Source organism: Leptodactylus fuscus, chromosome 8, assembly GCF_031893055.1.
Source record: "Leptodactylus fuscus isolate aLepFus1 chromosome 8, aLepFus1.hap2, whole genome shotgun sequence".
Classification (NCBI taxonomy): Eukaryota; Metazoa; Chordata; class Amphibia; order Anura; family Leptodactylidae; genus Leptodactylus; species Leptodactylus fuscus.
The window spans coordinates 3,405,241-3,426,698 of record NC_134272.1 but is presented as its reverse complement, the minus strand read 5'-3'; the positions used below and the strand labels follow the sequence as shown (position 1 = coordinate 3,426,698).

The following is a 21,458-nucleotide window of genomic DNA, read 5'->3' as shown; positions in this document are numbered from 1 at the left end:
GCGAGGTTCAAGAACATTGCGCCCGGGAGATTCGCCCCCACTTCTGGGACGGCAGGAGGCCAGCCCTTTTTGCAGGAGCTCCGCAGATATTTAGGGAGTGTTGTGATTAAATGCAGATCTGTCAAGACTTTTTGGTTCCATTTCTGAATTTTGTTGAGATTTCAGACAACGCTCTACCCAGTCATCAGTTCCAGATTTGTCTTCATCTTAGATGGGGTACGGACAGCATCCAGTCTGCGCCAAGTCACTGACCGCTCCAGCATCGAATACGAATAATGGGGTGTTCCATTGTGTCCACTAAATAGGTAATTAGATCCGCGGGGATCTCGTGCTCCTCCTCCATTCATCTAGCTTTGTATCGCCTATTTTATACTTGCTGAAAGGGTTAATAGGGTAGTAAATAGCCCATGTCACCGCTGGTTTTTGGAACAGTTTAATGTGAGGGTTAGCTGTACCTGAGCCATTGTATACCAGAAGAATCTGAAGCTTTTATGTCTTGAGACTGTGCCCAGTTTCTTAATTGAATTTTTGTAATGGGATCTCACAGCTGCTTAGTGTATAAGATATGCTCATTGCTTTTCCAAACAGTAAATTGTTAATGGTTTATGATGGTGTTGTTAGTGGCTGCACTAATGGTGCTGTGGCCCTACACAAATTGTTAGGGGTTGTGGCAGTAGTGGTGCGGTTCTACACAGATTGTTACTGGTTGCACTATGGTGCTGTGGCCCTACACGGACTGTTACTGGTTGCGCTATTGTGCTGCGGTCCTGCACAGACTTACTGTTTGCACTATGGTGCTGTGGCCCTACACAATAATTAGTCTTTGCACTATGGTGCTGCGGCTCTACACAATAATTAGTCTTTGCACTATGGTGCTGCGGCTCTACACGGACTGTTACTGGTTGCACTATTAGTGGTGTTGCCCTACACAGACTTAGTCTTTGCACTATGGTGCTGTGGCCCTATACAGACTTAGTCTTTGCACTATGGTGCTGTGGCCCTACACAATAATTAGTCTTTGCACTATAGTGCTGCGGCCCTACACGGACTGTTACTGGTTGCACTATTAGTGGTGTTGCCCTACACAGACTTAGTCTTTGTACTATGGTGCTGCGGCCCTACATAGATTGTTACTGTTTGCACTATGGTGCTGCGGCCCTACACAGATTGTTACTGTTTGCACTATGGTGCTGTGGCCCTACACAATAATTAGTCTTTGCACTATGGTGCTGCGGCCCTACATAGATTGTTACTGTTTGCACTATGGTGTCTGTGGCCCTGCACGGACTGTTACTGGTTGCACTATGGTGCTGCGGCCCTACACAGATTGTTACTGTTTGCACTATGGTGCTGTGGCCCTACACAATAATTAGTCTTTGCACTATGGTGCTGCGGCCCTACACAATAATTAGTCTTTGCACTATGGTGCTGCGGCCCTACATAGATTGTTACTGTTTGCACTATGGTGTCTGTGGCCCTGCACGGACTGTTACTGGTTGCACTATGGTGCTGCGGCCCTTCACAGACTTACGGTTTGTACTATGGTGCTGCGGCCCTTCACAGACTTACGGTTTGTACTATGGTGCTGCGGCCCTACACAATAATTAGTCTTTGCACTATGGTGCTGTGGCCCTTCACAGACTTACTGTTTGCACTATGGTGCTGCGGCCGTACACACTGATTTTATTCATAATATTTTAGGCGGAATATGAAGGTGCTATATAAGGAAGTAATATAAGTAAAGAGAATTGATGTAGAAGTATTTACTGGGGCAGACATGTCAGGAGAGGTGAACAACTCTTAGGCCCGGTGCCAATCTACTGACCATGGGAAATTGGGCCCATTCCTGCGTACAGGTAGTGGAATAGTTTAGTATCTTGACCTCGTCCGGTACCGCCATATACAATCACTAGTTAATAATTCTTCTGTGAGTGTAACCTGAGGTCACGGAGAATATCCACATCAGCATATTCCTTATCTGCCATGCTGGTAGTTTACTCTGCAAATAAAAACTTTAGGGTCACTTCACATGGACACCTCAGTGTCAAAGGAATGGTGAATACAGAGGCCATGAGTCATATGGGTGTAAAATCAGGAACCTAAAAAATCTGCTCCAAACCTTGAGCCGACCTGTGACCAGAGGCCCAAATTCGTGACCCATTTGTTGTCATCGCTTGGGCCAACCTGAGCCGCTTTGGTGTGTTGTAAAGTCTGTGTAACCTGTAATAATAGTAGTTTACCCTTTTGCATGTGACTGTATTGTTACTGTCACCAGGTCATGCTTTGCCATATAACTATACACCATTGTAGGTATCTCTGTATGTTGGCGCGCTCATTGTCCAATGCTAGCTGTGTGGTCCCAAAATTCCCAAATGAGTCCTAGATGAGACATTGCAGACCCACTGATATTTGGGGAATTAATGACTTCCATACGTTCATTTCAGCAAGTAGCTCGGTGTCTTCCAGGTCTTACCTCCCTCCTTAGACACAAACTTAGATGGAGTATGGAAAGCAATAGCATCGATGACGTCGTTCATGGCGGATCTAGTCAAGGCTCGACGTTCTCCCCACGTTCTCTTCCAACATACATCACAAGCACAGTATGGATGAAGCCTCAGATGCCGATCCCTGCGCACCCATCTGGGTTTTGTCAATCATGGAATATGTTTTTTTGTTGCACAACTGTTTTCAGATTTTCTTTCCAATCTTCTAATCTGGGTCCTTGGAATAAATGTTGAGAAGTGAATTACATCATAGCAGGTTCCTCTTGAGAAATTTCACACATTGCACAAGTCTCTGTAAATCTAGATGCTCGTAAACACGGAGTCATGCAGGTTGTCTTACTATTTGTTTTTATGTGGACCAAGTAGGTTCTCCATGTTCTCCATCTGAAGATGGGCGAGCAGGAAATATGAGAAAAATAGATTCCTGCAGGAAAGGAGAACGTTGTGTAATCTCGAATCTCTGGAAGATAATGGAGGGAATGAGCAGGAAGGGAAGTCTGGAACACGTCACCGCAAGGCTGGGGACGCTCTGGTCCTACTATCCACATATGGGCTCCAGGAGGTGAAGCTGGATACTCCCCACTAGGACCACACTCAGGGGTTGTCATTAGCATCGAAACATCACTTACATAATCTAATATTTGCCCGTAATCCATCTGAACAAGAAAACAGCCAAAGAATATATTGGCCTCTCAATGTCTACAAGCCGGTCGCACCTACAACTCAAGGCCCAGAATGGTGTTGTCTATGCCGCGCCTCATAATCCCTCCCATGCCAGAATTTGGGCCTACTTTATGATGAGGTGTATAAATCGGGCACATCCTCTGGGCTCCAGAAAACAGGCGAAAATTATAGTAAATCGGATAAATCTGACGCCCCTGCTCCCACCACACCCTCACACCCCTTGGAGTAAAGAGGCATGCCGGGAATAAAAAGGCGCCATTTTTGTACAGAAATTGTGACCCATAAGCCGTGATAAATGGGCCCCTATGTTTTTGTGATGTCGTAGGATCCCTAAGTGTTCATTGCTCCTTTATTTACAGATTTCGGTGATTTTACTCTGAGTCTTGTTAGTTCTTGTCTTGCCGCCTGTGCAGGTAACCGCCACAATCCACAATAATAAGACCGTGCCTGTGGCTGGTGGCCATCGCTGCAGGTCTAATGATTGTCAGGCTTCAGGTCAACAATCTGGAGCCAAGACGCGGAGCCACATAGACAAATGTTCGCTACCTCTGTGTGTGCCAGGTTTAGGGCAGATTCATGGGACCCTCTTAATGGGCTCATCGGGGGCTCGTTGTCTCATAGATGCTGTCAGTAAATGTACGGGTTCTGACCAGGCAGAGCAGTCTGACAATATATAAGCTGTATGGGACTGAGCCATGCAAGGAATCCATCATGCACTGTACGGGGGAAAGGCGCCTGTCGATTTCTTATAACATAAGTCTCGAATTGGCCTGTGGTATGTTTCCCCATTCAGGGTTTTTTATGTGAACCATAGTATGGAGGACGATGGGGTGGAGGACCATAGGGAGGAAGACCATTGGGTGCAGGACCATAGGATGGAGGACTGTGAGGTGGAGGACCGTAGGGAGGAGGATCATAGGATGGAGGACGATGGGGTGGAGGACCATAGGGAGAAAGACCGCGCTGGCTCTGTATGCACCAGGTAGAGAAAGTGAGTATCCTATTAACTGTCTGCACCTGAATTGCGCAGACATGATTGGTCACCAGGGGGTTAAATTGAGGTTCTTGCTATTACAGCACCATCCCCCACAAGGAGACTTCTATGCCAGGTAGATGCCATATTATAACATGATTTTATTAACCCATGAGTGGTTTGCACTGCTGCACTTTATTTGTGTGGATATTGTCTATATTAAAGGGGTATTCCAGGGCCAAGACCCCAATTCATCTCTTAAGAACTGAGCAGAATCTTGGTTTTGTACCATTCCAGCAATACGACTCTCCATCTGTACACTGGTCCTCATGAGCCTCTCCGACTCCATATACAGCTCCGCCCTTGTGTACTGTGGGCGGGCCTTCTTGTGTCTTTGGTTTGTGTCATTGGGCCAATCAGTGCATAGCAGGGTTATAGGGATGGCCCACAATAGGTAACTATATGGCAGATGGACTGGTTAACGGGGCCAGAAAGGCTCGTGGGGCCAAAACAGTATTTCTGCGCTTATTAATTCTACGTTGGCCTTTTAGTTTCTGGAGTGCCCCTTTAAGCAGCGCCATGTTAATGTTATATGTGTTTGATTGGCTCTGGGGTTTCCTTTCCATGTGGTGCGGGCTCGCTATTCATTATATTGTTTATATGGAATTGTTGCTATATTTTATATACCAGTCAGTATATGTATATGTGATATATCGCTCAGTATATGTTATATATTATGTACCGCTCAGTATATGTATATGTGATATTTTATATACCGCTCAGTATAAGTACAGTATATGTGATATACCGCTCAGTATAAGTACAGTATATGTGATTTACCGCTCAGTATAAGTACAGTATATGTGATTTACCGCTCAGTATATGTGATATATACCGCTCAGTATCTGTATATGTGATATTTTATATACCGCTCAGTATAAGTACAGTATATGTGATTTACCGCTCAGTATATGTGATATATTATATACCGCTCAGTATCTGTTATATACCAGTCAGTATATTGTATATACCATTCACCTGTATCTATTTAGGCATCGTTACAATGTCATCGCCTGTAACATCGGTCCGATACGTTTGTGTCCTGTGAGCGGCGAATCCCTCCTTGTATACAGTATCAGTAGTAACTCAGCGCTTGTACACATTGGCAGATATATTACACACTTGCATAACTTTGTATAATCTTTGAATCCCGATCACTAGTCAGCGCATAACAATTGGTTTCATTGCGTTACCCCCATCAATCACAGGTGTCAGTCGTGGACTGTGAGTTGTCAGTTGTCAGCCGCCCACTACTTTTAGGTATCGCACAGTGACGAAACGGTTTCCTTCATTATTAGTCGGGCTGTGTCTTGGGGCTTAACCATCTAACTCCTTGAAGAAGAAGAAGAGCTCTAAGATTAGACGAGCAGGGTGTGTTATGTTCCACTTACGTCTGTGGTCTGAGATTGGAATCGCCTCTTAGACCCGGTCACTTGGGTAAGGGGCGACCGGACACACTGGGGCGGAGTTATTAAGACTGGTGTATTGTATGCCAGTCTTAAAGGCCATGACAGATTGGGAATCTTTAGGTAGGTTTTCTGGCAGTGGCGGGAAGGCTCAGGTAGGGCGTGTGCTCTGTGGCCATAGATACCCAGTAACAATCCACTCTATGGCAGACTGATCGGATAATGGCTGACGCAATCCCTGAAGCCTTTTGTTTTGTCGCTGCAGAAATGGCCGTTTGTTTGTCGACGTCTCTTGTTAGTGGAATAAATGGGAACAAAGCAAACGCGGGCGCTGATAGGTCTGGAGCAGAATCGGGCCGAGGCCTATGGGCAGCTCCTCCTGCTGTGGTGGAGGTTACGCCTGTGAGCTCCTATGTTTGTTAGAGTTGGTGTAATACCCATCATGACCTGTAGGTTTCGCTCTTCCTTCTGCTCTACAGAATTTTTTTGGTTCAGAGAACGTTTCGGTGGGTTTTCTATCACTTTTTTCTATTGTTAAAGCTCGTGAGCGGGCGCAGGTTTTATTAACCCCGTGCTCTTTATGTTACGTGGCTTATAGAGAGTCCGCACTGTCTCTGTATCTGACCGGAGTCTCTCGAAGGCTTTTCCAGGTTTCATTTATAGTCTCTACCAGTCTGAATAGACCCCAGTACACACACAGCTGTATACACCGTCACGGTTATAGGGGTTGTGTTGGGACTTTAATTGACTTTCCTGTGGATGATGATGATGATGATGATGATGATGATGGTGGTGGTCTCGTCAGGACCCCTGGGTCATGTGATCAGAAGCAGCCCTCCTTCCCCGATCTTACAGGTGATCACCAGGGCTATGGGGACGGTTGGAGCACATGACGCGGAGGTCACCATGAGTCCCGTACCCCGAGTCCATCATCATCCTCCATCGGATCAGGCAAGTAAATGTAAACTTCCAGGTGGGGGCAGTGGAGATGGTAGAGTAAGTGGTGGTGGAGGCTGCAGAGGTGGAGGCAGTATAGTAAGTGGTGGCGGAGGTGGAGGCAGTAGAGTAAGTGGTGGCGGAGGTGGAGGCAGTAGAGTAAGTGGTGGCGGAGGCTGCAGAGGTGGTGGTAGTATAGTAAGTGGTGGCGGAGGCTGCAGAGGTGGTGGCAGTATAGTAAGTGGTGGCGGAGGCTGCAGAGGTGGTGGCAGTATAGTAAGTGGTGGCGGAGGCTGCAGAGGTGGTGGCAGTACAGTAAGTGGTGGCGGAGGTGGAGGCAGTATAGTAAGTGGTGGCGGAGGCTGCAGAGGTGGTGGCAGTATAGTAAGTGGTGGCGGAGGCTGCAGAGGTGGTGGCAGTATAGTAAGTGGTGGCGGAGGCTGCAGAGGTGGTGGCAGTACAGTAAGTGGTGGCGGAGGCTGCAGAGGTGGTGGCAGTATAGTAAGTGGTGGCGGAGGCTGCAGAGGTGGTGGCAGTATAGTAAGTGGTGGTGGAGGTGGAGGCAGTAGAGTAAGTGGTGGCGGAGGCTGCAGAGGTGGTGGCAGTATAGTAAGTGGTGGCGGAGGCTGCAGAGGTGGTGGCAGTATAGTAAGTGGTGGCGGAGGCTGCAGAGGTGGTGGCAGTATAGTAAGTGGTGGCGGAGGCTGCAGAGGTGGTGGCAGTATAGTAAGTGGTGGCGGAGGTGGAGGCAGTATAGTAAGTGGTGGCAGAGGCTGCAGAGGTGGTGGCAGTATAGTAAGTGGTGGCGGAGGCTGCAGAGGTGGTGGCAGTATAGTAAGTGGTGGCGGAGGTGGTGGCAGTATAGTAAGTGGTGGCGGAGGTGGTGGCAGTATAGTAAGTGGTGGCGGAGGTGGAGGCAGTATAGTAAGTGGTGGCAGAGGCTGCAGAGGTGGTGGCAGTATAGTAAGTGGTAGCGGAGGTCCTCTTTATTGTTATCCTGCACACATGTATGACGTTTCTTGTCTGTCTGCACCCCATCACTCATGTCACCCTGTGCTTTGCATGCTCGCCGCTATACGTTCCCATCTTCTAGTTCGCACAGGCGGACAGATGGCGCTCGACCGCGCTCTGTACGGTTAATGTAACTCAGGCCCACAGTCAATATTTGCTCGCAGCATAAACAGTATTTAGTTTTCACAAAAGGTCACAGGATCCGATGGCAGCGATCACAATGCGCGGCTGACACAGGAGGCGGCTACAGCGGCGACTAGGAGACGGAAGTGGCGTCAGATTTCATAGTCTGATACACCAGTTACCTTTTTGGTTCATTTACTTCCTCTGATATTTAAAGGGCCGGACACCAGCAGAGCCCCACAGATCCCATTGAGTATCACAGGGCCTGCCAGGGCTCCGCTATGACATCTTTGTTGGACAGATTGCTGCGAATCTGCAATGTGTGAACATGGCCTGAGATTGTAGATCGTTCTTACAGGGTTAATAGATTGAGACCTATAAGGAGGTGACTATGGGGTAGTGGAATATTTTTACCCTCCGCTCAAAATGTTAATCTGATGAAAGATTTTAATTCCCTTTCTGACTGTTTAATCTGCTTATGTGCTGGAGCCGGCCCGGGGTTGTATATACCATACGGCACCCCCTGGTATACGCCGCCGGTCGCTCTTGCACATTGCTGGTCTCAGCAGATCTCTGCTTTGTGGATTCTTTCGGAGGTCCAGACAATCCGGGCGGCTCATTCGAGGTATCACAAAGTCTGGAAGATATCCCAGCTGACAAGGGGGTTGGGGTTACCGGGCCCCTCCTCAACCATTGTACGGTCGTCTTCATTACGGGCTGGCGGATAAACAATGGCCAGTGCTGAAATGGAGATGGTAACTCGTACAATTTAGGATGAAGGAGATTTCATTACTGGGAAAAAAAATACAGATTTGTCTCCAATGGAGGCTCCAGGGCTGGAGATGATGTCTCAGTAACCGGCGGGTGACAGTCAGGACTTTCCAAGATTACAACACTACACTTCTACCGTTATAGACTTCTGTTGTCTCTGATATCAACTATTGATCCAGCTGATCACAGAGGAAAGTGTTTGGTTCTCCTGCACTGCCCCCACAGGGCAAATGAAGCATTACATGATGCCCATTAAATCCGGGTCCTCCAGAGTAATAGATGGATTTTGTAGCTGTACTGCCTGGAGGTCCTAAGTGATGGATTATAAATTATTAATCCATTAACCCCTATTATGCCAGGACATTTAATCTACACTAGACTAGAACTTTATAAGATCTGTATATTGATGGCCTATAGCTAGGATATCAGATTGGTGGGGGTCCGTCTTACACCTGAGGTCAAACAGCTGTTCCATTGTTTACCTTGATCCCTCTACCTGTATGTAGTAGCAGGTGTGCAGGATATTATGTGAATGGGACTAAGCTGAAATACTCTGCACTGCCTCTGCTATGTAAAGGACAGATGGAAAGTATCATAGCTGATCGGTGGGAGTGCCAAGACTCGACCCCTGATGCTGATGGCCGATCCAGATGATCCAGTCCATCAGTATTCTGATCCAGAAAATGAAGAAGTCCTTGCACAGTAAAAGTAGAAGCAAGCCTTGCTGTGACTTGTAGTCCCCCTGCCCTCGGGTCCCTACATGCCTTCTACTCTTAGTCGGTCCTGTTGAGCAGCTGATGTGACGAGAGGTTCAGAATCCGAGCCCGGTGCCAGCAGCTTCTTGAATATTCACCCTGTGTCGACTGGTAATGGAAAAATACATAATAGGTTAAACAAAGCGCAAAGCGGCCGAGCCAGTATGAGCGGCTCCACGTCCCGACCGCGGAGCACCAGGAGGTCACACCTTTCCCTTTCCTACACATGAAGTGAAAGAGCAAATACAAATAAACTTCATACTGGAGATGAGACTTGAGTCACCTCCTTCAGGTGGAATGTAAGACATTGTCTGTGTCTTAGCAGACTTTACCTTCAAGGGAACTTAACTTGAGCGACGTCCAACCTGCAGGATTAGTAACATGTAATAATAGAATCGGGACTGGCCCCGTGTCTAGGTGGCGCCCCCAAACTTCATGGGGGGTAACATCTCCCCAGGTTTGTGATGATGACTCCCGCCATGGACAATACTATGAATAGTCGGATGTAATGGCCACCAGGCTGCTCTTTGCTTTCCTTCATGCTGTTTTCCTTGCTTTAGCCCTGTACCCTGGTCAAGGCAAAGTGACCTGTTGCCCCCCCCCTGACCCCCAGGACACGTGTTGGTGACCCCTGTATGTTACATTCCTGGTTGTCAGTACAGACAAATGGTTAGAGACTCCACACAGGCGTTACTTGTACCCACAGATGTATCTCAGCAAGAAGTAGGTAAAGATGGGATATATTATAACCGCGGGGTCAGAATACACCGGGCCTGTATATAACCCGTCACCATGAAGAGCTGAATACACAAAACCTAATATTATTCAGAGGTATATAGAAGTATAGAAGTATCTGTGATGTATTCCCGGGTTACATTGTACATACAAGTACATGATGCCATTGAGGTCTGACCTGTGTGGAATTTCCCTGGAAGCAAAACCAGAGGAACAATGTGGCCGATGTGTCTGATGCTTTATTGCTCATTGCAGATAAGAACGATTGAGGAACATTGAGATCTATTGATTGTTCTCTGAATAATACAGGTTATGTGATTTCTCTTCACAGGTCAAGTCCTCCTGGAAATCTCCAACGTGCACAAGAAGCTGAACGACAACCTAGAAGAAAATGTACGTAGACAATTCTCACAGTTGTTAGTCGTCAGGCTTGTCATGTCGCGGCCTGCCTATATACACCCTGTTACTAAATCGGTCCAACATAAAGTGACGTAACGCTCTGCGGTCTGTGGCTAGCTGGGCATGTTGGGAGGAGGCATTGCACTAAAGCTGTAGAGTAACAGTTGTGTTCTTGTACAGTGTTATACTGCTGGCTGTGGATGACCCCGGTACTGCAGCTCAGCCCCATGCAAGCTTTAAAGGGACTGTGTCACATTTGCATTGTTGTGTAGTCAGAGATGACAGAGTACGATTGCATGTCTAAGTGCGGCACATGAGCATGTTTCACCCATGTGTCAGCCAGATTTACCAGCTAGACCTTCATGCTGGGTGCAGGACTCTGAGCGGTATAGTTATCTATTATGGATGGAGTCCCTGCGACGTACAGTCCCAGACTGTAACTATAATACTAGGAGTCCCTGCGACGTAGTCCCAGACTGTAACTATAATACTAGGAGTCCCTGTGACGTAGTCCCGGACTGTAACTATAATACTAGGAGTCCCTGCGACGTACAGTCCCAGACTGTAACTATAATACTAGGAGTCCCTGCGACGTAGTCCCAGACTGTAACTATAATACTAGGAGTCCCTGTGACGTAGTCCCAGACTGTAACTATAATACTAGGAGTCCCTGTGACGTAGTCCCGGACTGTAACTATAATACTAGGAGTCCCTGCGACGTAGTCCTGGACTGTAACTATAATACTAGGAGTCCCTGCGACGTAGTCCCGGACTGTAACTATAATACTAGAAGTCCCTGCGACGTAGTCCTGGACTGTAACTATAATACTAGGAGTCCCTGCGACGTAGTCCCAGACTGTAACTATAATACTAGAAGTCCCTGTGACGTAGTCCCGGACTGTAACTATAATACTAGGAGTCCCTGCGACGTAGTCCTGGACTGTAACTATAATACTAGGAGTCCCTGCGACGTAGTCCTGGACTGTAACTATAATACTAGGAGTCCCTGTGACGTAGTCCCGGACTGTAACTATAATACTAGGAGTCCCTGCGACGTGCAGTCCCGGACTGTAACTATAATACTAGGAGTCCCTGTGACGTAGTCCTGGACTGTAACTATAATACTAGGAGTCCCTGCGACGTGCAGTCCCGGACTGTAACTATAATACTAGGAGTCCCTGCGACGTAGTCCCGGACTGTAACTATAATACTAGGAGTCCCTGCGACGTAGTCCCGGACTGTAACTATAATACTAGGAGTCCCTGCGACGTGCAGTCCCGGACTGTAACTATAATACTAGGAGTCCCTGCGACGTAGTCCCGGACTGTAACTATAATACTAGGAGTCCCTGCGACGTAGTCCCGGACTGTAACTATAATACTAGGAGTCCCTGTGACGCAGTCCCAGACTGTAACTATAATACTAGGAGTCCCTGTGACGTAGTCCTGGACTGTAACTATAATACTAGGAGTCCCTGTGACGTAGTCCTGGACTGTAACTATAATACTAGGAGTCCCTGCGACGTAGTCCCGGACTGTAACTATAATACTAGGAGTCCCTGTGACGTAGTCCCGGACTGTAACTATAATACTAGGAGTCCTTGCGACGTAGTCCCGGACTGTAATTATAATACTAGGAGTCCCTGCGACGTAGTCCCAGACTGTAACTATAATACTAGGAGTCCCTGCGACGTAGTCCCGGACTGTAACTATAATACTAGGAGTCCCTGTGACGCAGTCCCAGACTGTAACTATAATACTAGGAGTCCCTGTGACGCAGTCCCAGACTGTAACTATAATACTAGGAGTCCCTGTGACGTAGTCCTGGACTGTAACTATAATACTAGGAGTCCCTGCGACGTAGTCCTGGACTGTAACTATAATACTAGGAGTCCCTGTGACGTAGTCCCGGACTGTAACTATAATACTAGGAGTCCCTGTGACGTAGTCCTGGACTGTAACTATAATACTAGGAGTCTCGCTCTCAGCACAAGGTTCAGGCCGGTAAATCTGACTGACACATGGAGCGTGTATCACGGATTGTGTGCTGAGAAGGAGCGCACATTAACCCCTCTGTTCTTCACGACGACTGATGGACCTGCGCCCTGAATTTTCCTTCGTCCATTGTTTTTCATCCTCCATTTGCCTAAGACAAATAATTTCTGTCATTGCAGTTCCGGAAGTTCCACAGAGAAATAATTGCAGAGTTAGAAAGGAAGACGGAGCAAGATGTGAAGTATATGAATGTAAGTACGGCCGCGTCCGGGGAAATCACCTGGATTGGCTTTATAGGCATCAAAATGTCAGCGAATGCCAAAGATATAATAGAGCTGTTTGGCAGCGCAGGCCTGGAAAGGGCTCATCCTAAAGTGCTCATAGATGAGTGACGGGCCGCCATTACTGGTACGACCGTGCAGTCTCCATATATAAGGCATTATATAAGTCAGGTACACGACAGCGTGGCTGCCCAAAGCAACCGGTCATATTCTAAAAGAAAGAACCTGGATGGTCGCTGTGGATGTCTGCTACACTTTCCCTCATGTTAAAGGGGTTGTTCTCTGGTGGTGGTCACTTCTCCCATTTAAGTGAATGGTTGCACTGACCACCACCAGCCCACCCACTTACCAATCAGCTATACGGGGTCACTTCTGACACCTATGTAATACACAGTTGGAAGCAGTCGGGTCACATCACTGTGTGGGGTATAGTACGGGTGACATCACTGCTTCTGGTCCTGTGTGGGGTATAGTACGGGTGACATCACTGCTTCTGTGTGGGGTATAGTACGGGGGACATCACTGCTTCTGTGTGGGGTATAGTATGGGGACATCACTGCTTCTGGTCCTGTGTGGGGTATAGTACGGGGGACATCACTGCTTCTGTGTGGGGTATAGTATGGGGACATCACTGCTTCTGTGTGGGGTATAGTACGGGGGACATCACTGCTTCTGTGTGGGGTATAGTATGGGGACATCACTGCTTCTGGTCCTGTGTGGGGTATAGTACTGGTGACATCACTGCTTCTGGTCCTGTATGGGGTATAGTACGGGTGACATCACTGCTTCTGATCCTGTGTGGGGTATAGTACGGGTGACATCACTGCTTCTGGTCCTGTGTGGGGTATAGTATGGGGACATCACTGCTTCTGTGTGGGGTATAGTACGGGGGACATCACTGCTTCTGTGTGGGGTATAGTACGGGTGACATCACTGCTTCTGGTCCTGTGTGGGGTATAGTACGGGGGACATCACTGCTTCTGGTCCTGTGTGGGGTATAGTACGGGGGACATCACTGCTTCTGGTCCTGTGTGGGGTATAGTACGGGGGACATCACTGCTTCTGGTCCTGTGTGGGGTATAGTACGGGGGACATCACTGCTTCTGGTCCTGTGTGGGGTATAGTACGGGTGACATCACTGCTTCTGGTCCTGTGTGGGGTATAGTACGGGGGACATCACTGCTTCTGGTCCTGTGTGGGGTATAGTACGGGTGACATCACTGCTTCTGTGTGGGGTATAGTACGGGGGACATCACTGCTTCTATGTGGGGTATAGTACGGGGGACATCACTGCTTCTGTGTGGGGTATAGTACGGGGGACATCACTGCTTCTGTGTGGGGTATAGTACGGGGGACATCACTGCTTCTGTGTGGGGTATAGTACGGGGGACATCACTGCTTCTGGTCCTGTGTGGGGTATAGTACGGGTGACATCACTGCTTCTGTGTGGGGTATAGTACGGGGGACATCACTGCTTCTGTGTGGGGTATAGTACGGGTGACATCACTGCTTCTGTGTGGGGTATAGTACAGGGGACATCACTGCTTCTGTGTGGGGTATAGTACAGGGGACATCACTGCTTCTGTGTGGGGTATAGTACAGGGGACATCACTGCTTCTGTGTGGGGTATAGTACGGGTGACATCACTGCTTCTGTGTGGGGTATAGTACGGGTGACATCACTGCTTCTGTGTGGGGTATAGTACGGGGGACATCATTGCTTCTGTGTGGGGTATAGTACGGGGGACATCACTGCTTCTGTGTGGGGTATAGTACGGGTGACATCACTGCTTCTGTGTGGGGTATAGTACGGGTGACATCACTGCTTCTGTGTGGGGTATAGTACGGGTGACATCACTGCTTCTGGTCCTGTGTGGGGTATAGTACGGGGGACATCACTGCTTCTGGTCCTGTGTGGGGTATAGTACGGGGGACATCACTGCTTCTGGTCCTGTGTGGGGTATAGTACGGGTGACATCACTGCTTCTGTGTGGGGTATAGTATGGGGACATCACTGCTTCTATGTGGGGTATAGTACGGGGGACATCACTGCTTCTGTGTGGGGTATAGTACGGGGGACATCACTGCTTCTGGTCCTGTGTGGGGTATAGTACGGGGGACATCACTGCTTCTGTGTGGGGTATAGTACGGGTGACATCACTGCTTCTGGTCCTGTGTGGGGTATAGTATGGGGGACATCACTGCTTCTGTGTGGGGTATAGTACGGGGGACATCACTGCTTCTGGTCCTGTGTGGGGTATAGTACGGGGGACATCACTGCTTCTGTGTGGGGTATAGTATGGGGACATCACTGCTTCTGTGTGGGGTATAGTACGGGGGACATCACTGCTTCTGGTCCTGTGTGGGGTATAGTACGGGTGACATCACTGCTTCTGGTCCTGTGTGGGGTATAGTACAGGGGACATCACTGCTTCTGGTCCTGTGTGGGGTATAGTACGGGGGACATCACTGCTTCTGGTCCTGTGTGGGGTATAGTACAGGGGACATCACTGCTTCTGGTCCTGTGTGGGGTATAGTACGGGGGACATCACTGCTTCTGGTCCTGTGTGGGGTATAGTACGGGTGACATCACTGCTTCTGGTCCTGTGTGGGGTATAGTACAGGGGACATCACTGCTTCTGGTCCTGTGTGGGGTATAGTACGGGTGACATCACTGCTTCTGGTCCTGTGTGGGGTATAGTACGGGTGACATCACTGCTTCTGGTCCTGTGTGGGGTATAGTACGGGTGACATCACTGCTTCTGGTCCTGTGTGGGGTATAGTACGGGTGACATCACTGCTTCTGGTCCTGTGTGGGGTATAGTACAGGGGACATCACTGCTTCTGGTCCTGTGTGGGGTATAGTACGGGTGACATCACTGCTTCTGGTCCTGTGTGGGGTATAGTACGGGTGACATCACTGCTTCTGGTCCTGTGTGGGGTATAGTACGGGGGACATCACTGCTTCTGGTCCTGTGTGGGGTATAGTACGGGTGCCGTCCCATTTTTTTAGGTTACCTTTATTCACGCCCCTGCCCTTCTTTCCCCTCCAGGCCACTCTGAAGAGATACCAAACAGAACACAAACACAAGATCGACTCTCTGGAGAAATCTCAGGCCGAACTAAAGAAACTCAGGAGGAAAAGTCAAGGAACTAGAAATGCTGCAAAATATGATATGAAGGAAACCGAGGTTTGTACCTTATAAAGGGGTTGTGGGGTTTGAGGACTGATGTAGGGGGGCTGCTTCCCCAATTCTGGACCCTCTTCTGGTCACTGGAGCTGAGTTCGGCTCTGGAGGATCCGCCATGTTCTTGTGTTAACTAACATGGGGCCATAGCTCTTACTGCTCTAGTGATGTCACACGGTAGACAATGTATATGACACCGCTATATACTTCACCGAGATCTTTGTAGGCAGCACATAAGTTCTTTATCGGGTAGCCTGATGGTCCATATAGGTGCAGTATGTATAGAGACCTCCTTAGCAGTTTAGGGGCCGCCCCATCCCCAGGTTATCCTATAAGATGGATGTTTGGGGCATCTTCTCATGTAGTTGTACACGTCAGTTTGACACCATCTTTGTCCTGCTTGGATCCCGGTGGATGGACTCCTACACTATAACGTATGGGGAATAGCAGTTTGGAGCAATGGAGGCGTCCTGGGTGCTCCAGACCGCTCATTTGCATATTGTGAAATAAATATCTCGGCAACACAGGCAGGAACGTTCATGTTACCTCCAGGTGAGCCGGACCTATCTGACCCTGCTGCTGGCTGCAGGCCTCACCCGGGACACTCCCTTTAAGGAAGGTCGTTCTTCAGCTGTTTAAGGAAGTTTACGTCAATGTCCTTGACCGGTTTCTGCGTTATATAAAGGGTTAAAGAGCAGACGTCTCCACGGCTGAACAGACACGGTCAAGGCTGCACAACAAGGGTTCTTCTCCTTGAGGACTGAGCACAGTCTTGGCATGGTGTAAGGACTCCGTCTTGTAGGATTTGTCTTCAGGGCCACATTACAGGTTCTGCTTATTTTTATTCCACCGTTTTCTGGCCATTTTGTCACGGAGGTGACGGCCACAGGTTGCCGTGATGTAGAAACCACAGGCCAAAGTTCTGTCCTGCCTCCTGTTCATGGCTATCGGCCGTCTCAGACACAGCGGGCATGAGCAGCGGGTGTGGAGCGAACCGGTTTGGCTTTGGGCTATTCCTGAGGGTGTTGTGTTATGTGATCCCCGGTGTTCCCCCATTAACTTCTATATAGGGATCTGGTGTACTGGGGAACCATCTTATAGTTATGTCTAGGAGTCGTCCTGGTGTATAGGACAGCTGACCCAGCTGGGGCAAGAGATATGGGTGCATAGTACCAAGGGCTCAAGATATTCGGAGGTCAGGGAGGGCAGAAAATGTTTGTCTTAGTAATCCAAGCGATGGTCGGGTCAGGCTGCACACAGTCAGATCTGAGGCCCGGGAAATAAGTAGAGTATAGACAAACCGCAGCATGCAAGGAGACTTTGCTCAGGCACAGACAAGCTGCAGGACATACATGTGGATTACACAGACTGGACATACATGTGGATTACACAGACTGGACATACATGCGGATTACACAGACTGGACATACATGCGGATTACACAGACTGGACATACATGTGGATTACACAGACTGGACATGCATGTGGATTACACAGACTGGACATACATGTGGATTACACAAACTGGACATACATGTGGATTACACAAACTGGACATACATGCGGATTACACAGACTGGACATACATGTGGATTACACAGACTGGACATACATGTGGATTACACAGACTGGACATACATGTGGATTACATACACTGGACATACATGCGGATACAGAGATTGTTGAGTTGCAGACAACAAGGTTTAGAGTTTCTTAAAGGGCCAGGGACTGACGCACAGCACCCAGGACCAGAGAGAACAGTGTGACAGGCAGGGGAAGGAAGCCAGCGAGCCGGAGCAGATAGCACAACCCCGGCCACTTAGAATGGCCCCGTCAGGTTCTGGACTGTGACTGCACAATGTGCTGATCTCTCCCTTGGCTGAGGTGGGAGGGGGTTTTAATATTTTGCTCCCCTTGCCAGTGAATGAGCTGATGATTTCTGCTTCTCTTCTTATCTCCTAGTATTTGAATACAATCTCTGCCCGTCAGAACGAGATGCAGAAGTTTATAGCGGAAGGCTGCAGAGAAGCGTTACTGGAGGAGAAGCGGAGGTTCTGCTTCCTGGTCGACAAGCATTGTAGTTTTTCCAATTACCTTAATTATTACCACATACAGGTGAGATTCCGGGTGGTATATACAGATATACTAATGTGGGTGAGATATACATATATACTAATGTGGGTGATATATACACATGTGGGTGGTATATACAGATATACTCATGTGGGTGGTATATACAGATATACTAATGTGGGTGGTATATACAGATATACTCATGTGGGTGGTATATACAGATATACTAATGTGGGTGGTATATACAGATATACTAATGTGGGTGGTATATACAGATATACTAATGTGGGTGAGATATACATATATACTAATGTGGGTGGTATATACAGATATACTAATGTGGGTGGTATATACAGATATACTAATGTGGGTGGTATATACAGATATACTAATGTGGGTGAGATATACATATATACTAATGTGGGTGGTATATACAGATATACACATGTGGGTGGTATATACAGATATACTAATGTGGGTGGTATATACAGATATACTAATGTGGGTGATATATACACATGTGGGTGGTATATACAGATATACTCATGTGGGTGGTATATACAGATATACTAATGTGGGTGGTATATACAGATATACTAATGTGGGTGAGATATACATATATACTAATGTGGGTGATATATACACATGTGGGTGGTATATACAGATATACACATGTGGGTGGTATATACAGATATACTCATGTGGGTGGTATATACAGGTATACTAATGTGGGTGGTATATACAGATATACTAATGTGGGTGAGATATACATATATACTAATGTGGGTGATATATACACATGTGGGTGGTATATACAGATATACACATGTGGGTGGTATATACAGATATACACATGTGGGTGGTATATACAGATATACACATGTGGGTGGTATATACAGATATACTAATGTGGGTGGTATATACAGATATACTAATGTGGGTGGTATATACAGATATACTAATGTGGGTGATATATACACATGTGGGTGGTATATACAGATATACTCATGTGGGTGGTATATACAGATATACTCATGTGGGTGGTATATACAGATATACACATGTGGGTGGTATATACAGATATACTAATGTGGGTGGTATATACAGATATACTCATGTGGGTGGTATATACAGATATACACATGTGGGTGGTATATACAGATATACACATGTGGGTGGTATATACAGATATACACATGTGGGTGGTATATACAGATATACTAATGTGGGTGGTATATACCTATATACACATGTGGGTGGTATATACAGATATACTAATGTGGGTGGTATATACAGATATACACATGTGGGTGGTATATACAGATATACTAATGTGGGTGGTATATACAGATATACACATGTGGGTGGTATATACAGATATACTAATGTGGGTGGTATATACAGATATACACATGTGGGTGGTATATACAGATATACACATGTGGGTGGTATATACAGATATACTAATTACTTTGGGTAAGTGCAGGCCTCCATTGTCACTAATACCCCATAGCATGTGCCCACCATGACTCTCAGGGCCAGAGATCTGGGAGAGACTGTCATAGAGACCAATGGATGTGCTGTATATGGCTGTATATAAATGGATGTGCTGTATATGGCTGTATATAAATGGATGTGCTGTATATGGCTGTATATAAATGGATGTGCTGTATATGGCTGTATATATATATATATATCATCTTACAGGGGTTTCCATTCACTGCATTTATTTTCTTTCCTGCTTTTCTTTCTTCAGTCTTCTGACTTGCTCACATCCAAAATCCCCAAGTGGCAGGAGACGTGCAGCGATGTCTCACAAGTGCCGGACACCGTCATAAACAACATGAAAGAGCTAAAGACTCCTGAAACCACTCCGATATCTGGCACCCCCGAACCATCACCACTCATGGACAAGAAAGCACTGGTATGATACAGAGAACTACGGTATATGATAACTAGAGATGAGCGAACACTATTCAGAACAGCCGTTCCGAATAGCACACTCCCATAGAAATGAATGGATGTAGCCGGCACGCGGGGGGTTAAGCGACCGGCCGCCGGCAAAGTCTGAGTGCCGGCCGCTTCTATTCATTTCTATGGGAGAGTGCTATTCGGAACCGCTCATCTCTAATGATCACCTCTGTGTGTGTATATACTGTTACTCTATATATTTATATACTATATATGTATTCTACACAAGTCTAACTTAAAGGGAAACAACAGGAGAGAAGGGTTTGTAACGTGTGTGTGTGTGTGTGTGTGTGTGTGTGTGTGTGAGATCCGGTGATCTTATTGCTGGGCTGCATCACAGACGTATCTAGGACTAATCTCTGTCTTCAGCACTTTTGGATTATCTGCACCTACCTCCATCTTCTATTGTATTCACTTGTTGCCTTTGTGCCGTAGATGTCTGGAGAATATGATACAATCTCTAAGAACACGCTGAGGATGCCGCCGGCGCCGCCAAGTCGGGCACAGACCAGTCCATTGGTTGACATGTTTAACAACCCGGCAGTCCCTACAAAGGTGACTTATGACCGGCTGAAATCGTCACAAGGTGAGCGAACACAACAGACTCCGATCGTGAGCTGATCTGTAATAGGGCCCCTGTATGGTCTGCTTGTGACATTGGCCATGTCGGACATGCTGGGACCTGTAGTTCGTCAGCTTTGGCAGTTGTAACTTTATACTGCGGTGCTTTACTCCTGTAGGATGAAGAGTTCAGGCCGATCTAATGAAATCATCTCTTAGAAATAAATCATATCACTTGTCAGCAAGCAAGGAATCTCTGGATATAATGTAACTGTTATAGAAAGGGCCTGACGTGTCTCCATTTCTTTGCACAGCAGAGAGCACAGACGATGGCATGTTACCCCGATCCATGTCCGTCGCAACGGGATTAAATCTCATGAAGAAGCCAAAAGTCCGAACCATCTTCCCCCATGCAGGAAATGGCAAAACGCTGCTGAGCTTCCAACAGGGAGACCTCATCACCCTCCTTATACCCGAGGAGAGGGACGGCTGGCTGTACGGGGAGCACGAGGCCTCCAAACTGTAAGTGACCGCTCCATATCTGTGTATAATATAATGTCCGTCCAGTGTCCGCTGTGTGCAGGGAGCCGCTCAGTAAAAGACACTTCACATCTAGGTTTGGTTCTTGACTCTCCTTGTCTATCGCCTTGTGCGCTCCTTGACATTGGTTCGGCTAATAATTCCTTCTTTTCTTCCTCCTTCCAGTAAAGGTTGGTTCCCCTCATCATATACCAGACCGGTAGAAGAGAATGGAAAAGAATCTCCGCAAGTGCCAAGGTGCGGCCACAAACATGGCAGCTGCCGCTTCCTTTATCATATTATTACTGACCCAACTCAAGCAATTGAGGCTTTAGAATAATACATGCGGCCGAGCGTTACACCACCACAAGCGCGGCGCCAAACAGTCAGAGATGGGTATTCGTGTGACAGGGAATAATACTCCGACTATGTGTCAGCCCCATGGACACACCTAGAACATGCAGGCCTGCAGGCTATGGCTGGTCGCCAGGTTTTGTGGCAGCTTGAATAGGAGC

General features: G+C 47.5%; 1 protein-coding gene across 2 annotated transcripts in view; it reads left to right on the top strand.

Annotated features, from left to right (window-relative positions):
* Positions 1-21,458, top strand: part of BAIAP2L1 (BAR/IMD domain containing adaptor protein 2 like 1) — a 51,349-nt gene that overhangs the window by 25,721 nt on the left and 4,170 nt on the right. Inside the window, exons 4-11 of one of the 2 annotated variants that reach the window (XM_075286005.1) lie at positions 10,290-10,351; positions 12,531-12,602; positions 15,685-15,822; positions 17,782-17,934; positions 19,649-19,816; positions 20,299-20,449; positions 20,742-20,946; positions 21,130-21,201. In XM_075286005.1, the coding sequence (XP_075142106.1) occupies positions 10,290-10,351; positions 12,531-12,602; positions 15,685-15,822; positions 17,782-17,934; positions 19,649-19,816; positions 20,299-20,449; positions 20,742-20,946; positions 21,130-21,201 (1,021 nt within the window). Of the gene's footprint in view, positions 1-10,289; positions 10,352-12,530; positions 12,603-15,684; positions 15,823-17,781; positions 17,935-19,648; positions 19,817-20,298; positions 20,450-20,738; positions 20,947-21,129; positions 21,202-21,458 lie in introns of both variants that reach the window. The other variant, XM_075286004.1, reaches the window with a different exon arrangement.